This window comes from Myotis lucifugus, unplaced genomic scaffold (genome assembly GCF_000147115.1).
Source record: "Myotis lucifugus unplaced genomic scaffold, Myoluc2.0 scaffold_74, whole genome shotgun sequence".
In the NCBI taxonomy this organism is placed as follows: Eukaryota; Metazoa; Chordata; class Mammalia; order Chiroptera; family Vespertilionidae; genus Myotis; species Myotis lucifugus.
Window position 1 is genome coordinate 3625201 of NW_005871122.1, and position 5253 is coordinate 3630453.

At 49.4% G+C, this 5253-nt stretch overlaps 1 protein-coding gene across 1 annotated transcript; it reads right to left on the reverse strand.

The window, feature by feature from the left end:
- Window positions 1-922: 922 nt before the first annotated feature.
- LOC102441310 (putative protein FAM90A12P) lies at window positions 923-4962 on the reverse strand. The gene is made up of 4 exons (XM_014457378.1): window positions 4843-4962; window positions 4197-4396; window positions 3636-3741; window positions 923-1777 (listed from the first exon to the last, which is right to left on the reverse strand). The coding sequence occupies exons 1-4, from the start codon at window positions 4960-4962 to the stop codon at window positions 923-925; spliced, it is 1281 nt and encodes a 426-aa protein (XP_014312864.1).
- Between the last annotated feature and the right edge of the window lie 291 nt (window positions 4963-5253).

A 5253-nucleotide genomic window follows, 5' to 3' on the forward strand; every position in this document is an offset into this window, starting at 1 on the left:
GGGGCAGAGGTAGGATTCTGGAAATATTCTGAAGTTGTAAAGATCAAGGACTGTTCCTGGGGTGGAGGTAGAAAGGGAAGAGACTGAGATGCCCAGGGAGGAACCCTGAGGCTCATGAAAGACCACAAGAGAAACTAAAACTTATAAGTATTGATAAAGTTAGAATCAGTGCCTTTGGAGGGTGAGTCCCTAAAGGTGGTTAGTGCCCCATAGGGAGGAGACAATGTTGACTGAGAAGAAGGGATTATACAAGGAACTGCAGGTGTTGCCCAAGCTAATCCACTCAAAGTACATCATATTCCCATCTACACTCAGTGAGCTTTGTGGCACAGTCATTGTTTTAAAATGGACAAAAATGAAAACCAATCACAACATGACCTATTTTGCTGACTTTTATTGATATCTAACACAAACTATAAAACAGAACTTTAATATGACATTACATAAACAAAAGGTACAAAATCATGGGAAGAGTCCCTGTCCTGATTTCCATTGAAATAACACAGCACAGTGAAACAGGCTCACCTCAGGACCACAGGCACTGCTTCAAATCTACAGAGCACACAGGTGGCCCTGCCCCAGGATCCCCAAAGCAGACAGGTTCACACCTGATACAGATTCATTACAGAGCTTCCTATTTCCATTAGACTTAAGGGCAATTATTGCAACTTAACTTACTTTTACATACAATGGATGAAAAATTCTAAAACTCTACTTCCCTTACCAGTTCAATAAGCACAAACTACGGTATATTATAAAAGTGCCACTTGAAATGTCACTACATCTAAGTAATTAAAGTCTAATAACTGAGCCTTTGTGCCCCAGCTTGATCAGAGTTCCCACCCTCTGTCCACACAGCATAGAAGGGAAGCTCTGATTCCCCAGAAACATTTTCTCCAAGTGATCTCCCCTCTCTAATTCCTCAGGCACCTCCAAGTGGCCTGGGGCTGAGGAACATGTCTTCCCTGACATGGAGTGTCTCATTGGCCATCACCTTCTTCGAGGAAGAGGACAGCTGAAGGGCCTCAAAAAGGACGCTCAAGGAGACACAGGGACAGAGTGCCTCTGACTTCTCAGTGGTGGAAGGGATCTGAGCAGCAGCCGTGAGCATCTCAGCAGGAGGGAGGGATGGAGGTGTCATGCACCTGGAGCTCCACTGGCCTTTTTCTAATGTCGTGAAGACCATTCTGAGGGGCTGGCCTGGAACCTTGGGAATTGGTGAGAACGGGGGCACATGGCAGGGCTGGAGAGTCTTGATGAGATGGCCCTTGTGCTGCGGCTGGAGGTCTGGTCTCTGGGTGCTCTTCAGGCTGGGGCTGAGTCTGGTTTTCTTTGTGGGCTTCTGGTAGGTCTGGCTGGAGGTCTGGGCAGCTCTCTTGCCAGGTACCTTGATGATGAGATCAGAGTCCTGGCCCACACTGTGTGCAGCAGCATGTTGGATGCTGTGTGAGTTCCCATCAGGGAACTTGGCCTGTGGCTGGTGGATGAGGGCTTGGTCCAGGTCCTGGGTGCTGAAGGCAGAATGGGGCCTGTTGTCCCCCTCATGGACACTGTGGCTGGGATCCTGGACAAAGTGTGTGCCTTCTGCGTGAGGGGAGTCTGTGACAGGCACTTCCTGTCCATTCTTTGGTACAGGAGGTAAGCAGGCACTTCTCTCAACACCTTTGATGGGAGTCGCTGAGCCTGTCATGACATGTTTCCTTTTCGGTGACCAAGGGGTGATATCTTGCACATATTTCCTCTTGGCGTTCTGATCGGGTCTCTGCATGTGTGGATCCTATAAGAGACACAACACTGATGTTACACATTAGAATTTTCTCACTATCAAGTAGAAAATAAAATTAAACCAACAACAATGACAAAAAGATCTTAAGACAAGATATGGACTGCATGGGATAAATCATCAATGAATGTAAAGAAGATGGATCCTTGAGCTGGGTCTGAAAAAAGATACACTGTCCCCTTGATATCTTTTGTCACATCAGAAGGGAGAGCACAAAGGTTCTCACAGCTGCCTCCTGTTCCTGTTAGTGAAGTAGAAACAAGCCTTTCCTAGCCTCTTCCAGGGAATGGACACTTCTTGGTGTTGTGAAGGCAGTTTGGGGACAAATGAGTTTGGGTGGGCAATTTGGGAGAAGGGATTCTGATTTCATGATGCCTCGTTTCCCGCAAGGGGTGGTGCCTTGTGGGAACATCTAATGAGACCACACCCATGCCCTCCATCAGCTTAGAGGGTTGGTCAAAAGTAGGGTTACAGTTCTAGGTTCATGAAACCAGAGTTCATTGCTGTATTGTGATTTATTACTTTACCATTTTCCAAAGGAATGCTGTAACCCCACTTTTGCCTCATCCTGTATTATTGAGACACGTGCACGTGTAGGCATTTGAAAAGACACCAAGAAAAGTGAATTAGTAAATAATACTATAGAAACCATGTGGGTTCCCCTAGCATTTTCACCATTCCCTCAGAAAGAAGACAAGGAGGGAATTAGGGTGACCCTGATGCAATAAAAAGCCCAGCACCTGGGGACACTCACGCTCACATAGTCACAGGGTTCTGTCTCTTCCTTCCAGTTTTGCTGGGGCCTTTGAGTGGGTCTCCAGGGACGTCTCCAGCAAGGAGCCTCTCTCTGTTCTTCATGCCTGCAGGACACAACATGATATGTGAGACACTCCATTTATTCTCTCCAATGAAGGTGGACCTTTCCGTGCCCACGCCCCTCACCACTTCTTGTGATCCAGGGAGCCAAGCCCAGTGCATTTGCCAGAGACTGGCCCTTGCCATCTCTCAGATTCCCCCCCCCCTCCCCAAGGAACCCACCTGGGTTTTTCATGAAGGACTTTCCTTCATTTCGTTTCCTCTCTGCCTGACACTTTTGTAGATTAAAGATGTTCCCAGCACCAACCCTACCACTATTCACACTCATTGATTGCCCAGGAATTGTATGAAACTGGGATTGTGACTGGTGAAGACATAAGGATTTTTTTTCTCTGTGTCTCTGTCTTTGAATGGAGATGGCAAGGCTTACAGCGTAGAGGTAAGGACACAGGCTTCATAGATTCCGCCCCAGTGTTTTCTCCAGCCTCCCACAGTGCTCACCATGCTCTCTGCTCAGTCTTCCTAGCAGCCCTGTTAAGGCGTCCTGGGTTCCGCTGGACCTGGGGATTCCATGGTTTCAGGTTCTCCTTCATCATATTGGAGCCCATGGCCTGGGGAACTGGGGACCTATTCCAATGCTTCAGTGGACACCTGCTTGCCTTGTGCCCAAAGGCCCTGCAGTTCCAGCATCTCACCTGTGGGGAGAGAAGGAGGTCAGTGAGTCAGCACAAAGCAGGAATACATTTGAAAGGAAACAGGGGGACAGATTTATGGAGGTGGAATATGTGTACAGAGACTGACATAAACACGGGGCTCACCTGCTGCCTGTTACTAAGATGTTGTGGTGCATGCCGAATTCCATATTAGTTGGGAAGGAACTTGGGGAAAGGCATACAGTTCTCAGCAGGTATACTTAGACCCACAGGCAAAGATTTGAGCACAAAACCTGCTCCACAGGACTCTCACCAGGAAGTGAATCTCAAGGGGAGTTTGTGACCATGATGCAGTAAGAAGCCAAGAACCTGGGGACACTCACCCTCAGGTAGTCACAGGATTCTGACTTGTCCTTGCAGTTTTGCTGGTGTCCTCCCAGGGCTCTCCCGGGTAATCTCTGGCGCAGAGCCCGTCTCTGTTCTTCATGCCTGCCAGACAGAGCATGGGACATAAGTCCCTCCATTTCCTGTCCCCAAGGAAATAAGCCTTCCCATGGCCCAGTCCCTTTCCCTGTGTCTGTGTGTCCCAGGGAGGGGGCTCTGTGCATTTACTAGACTTGCTCTTGATCATCTCAGATCCTAGCCCTTCCTGGGGGCACACAAGGATGTTTCACAAAGGACTTTCCTCCCCCTCCATTGTCTCTCTGCCTGTCCTTGGCAGAGATCCAACATGTCTAACCCCACCTCCACCACAATTCAACCTCAGTGATTCTCAGGGAGGGATGGAAACTCTGATTGTGACCCATGGAGGCCACGGGCAGCTTCCTCACTCTCTCCAGGTCCCTGTCTTAACCTGGAGGTGGCAATGCAAATAGTGAGAGGTAATGGGCGCAGGCTCCCTAGATTTCCCCCAAAGTTTGGCTGCACTGTCTCATGATACTCACCGAACTCTCTGCTGGGTCAACCTAGCAGCCTTGTTGACAAGCACTCGGTTCCTCAGGTCCCTGGGAGTCCATGGATTCTGGCTCTCCTTCATCACACTGGAGCCAAGGGCATGGGGGGCTAGGGCCCCACTCCGATGCTTCATGGGACACCCGAGGCTGCTTGCCTTGTGCCCAAAGGCCCCGCATTTCCAACAACTCACCTGGGGGACAGAAGGAGATGAGAGATTCAGCTCAAACACGGGCACATTTTAAAGGGGAAGAAGGGAGACAGATTGACAGAGGTCAAATATTGGTCACACCAGAAAGGGCTCCCCAGGTAGCTATCGTTCAAGGTATTAGGGTGGATCCCAAAGCTCAGGCTAGTTTGGAAGGAACATAGGAGAACGGATGCAAGGGAAAAGCATTCCTATACAGAACCAAATGAAAAGTTATGGACAAAAAACAGGCCACACAGAACACTATTAAGAAGTTTGTGCCTGCATATCCGAAGGGACCAGTCAGAGTGGTGAGAATGGCCTAGGTTAGGGGACCTGCATGGGAAAGGACACCGCATTTATGGACACAGAACTTGCTTTGTCCTAACCCTGTCTCTGTCACCCATGCCACCCACATTTCGAAGCCCCCTTAGAACCAGACTTCTACTCACCCTGGGATGCTCCTGCACAGGCGGGGAAGACTTGCATGCCACCCCGGCCCTCTGTGGCTGCTTTACTTTCTGGACCTTCAAGGGTCTGCAGGGCCCCCGTTCTGGGTGACGATCCGCCATTGGCCACACCACCTTAGACCTTCACGTCTTTCACGCTTGGCTATGGACTTGTGAACCTCCTGTGGAAAAAGAAAAGAGAAACTTTTCAAAATCACACACAGAGCAAGCCCCTCTGGCACTGTCTGCTTCAAATCCACTGGAGAGACCTCATGAGCTCAGGAATAACCTCTGCCTCCCCTGTGATCCCTCCTTCTGAGTCTTTTGTCTGTCCTCTCATAATTGCCTCTCTCTTCCCAGACCAGGGCCGGGGATCATGCCCCCAATCAGTACATGACCTTGACTGATATGGAA

Excerpts from the sequence above, each read along its gene's own strand:
- LOC102441310 (XM_014457378.1), bottom strand. The coding sequence starts at position 4,962 with ATGGCGGATCGTCACCCAGAACGGGGGCCCTGCAGACCCTTGAAGGTC. Across the intron at positions 4,397-4,842 it reads CTGTGCAGGAGCATCCCAGG|GTGAGTTGTTGGAAATGCGG; the intron begins GTGAGTAGAAGT and ends TCTGTCCCCCAG. Across the intron at positions 1,778-3,635 it reads AATCCTGTGACTACCTGAGG|GATCCACACATGCAGAGACC; the intron begins GTGAGTGTCCCC and ends TGTCTCTTATAG.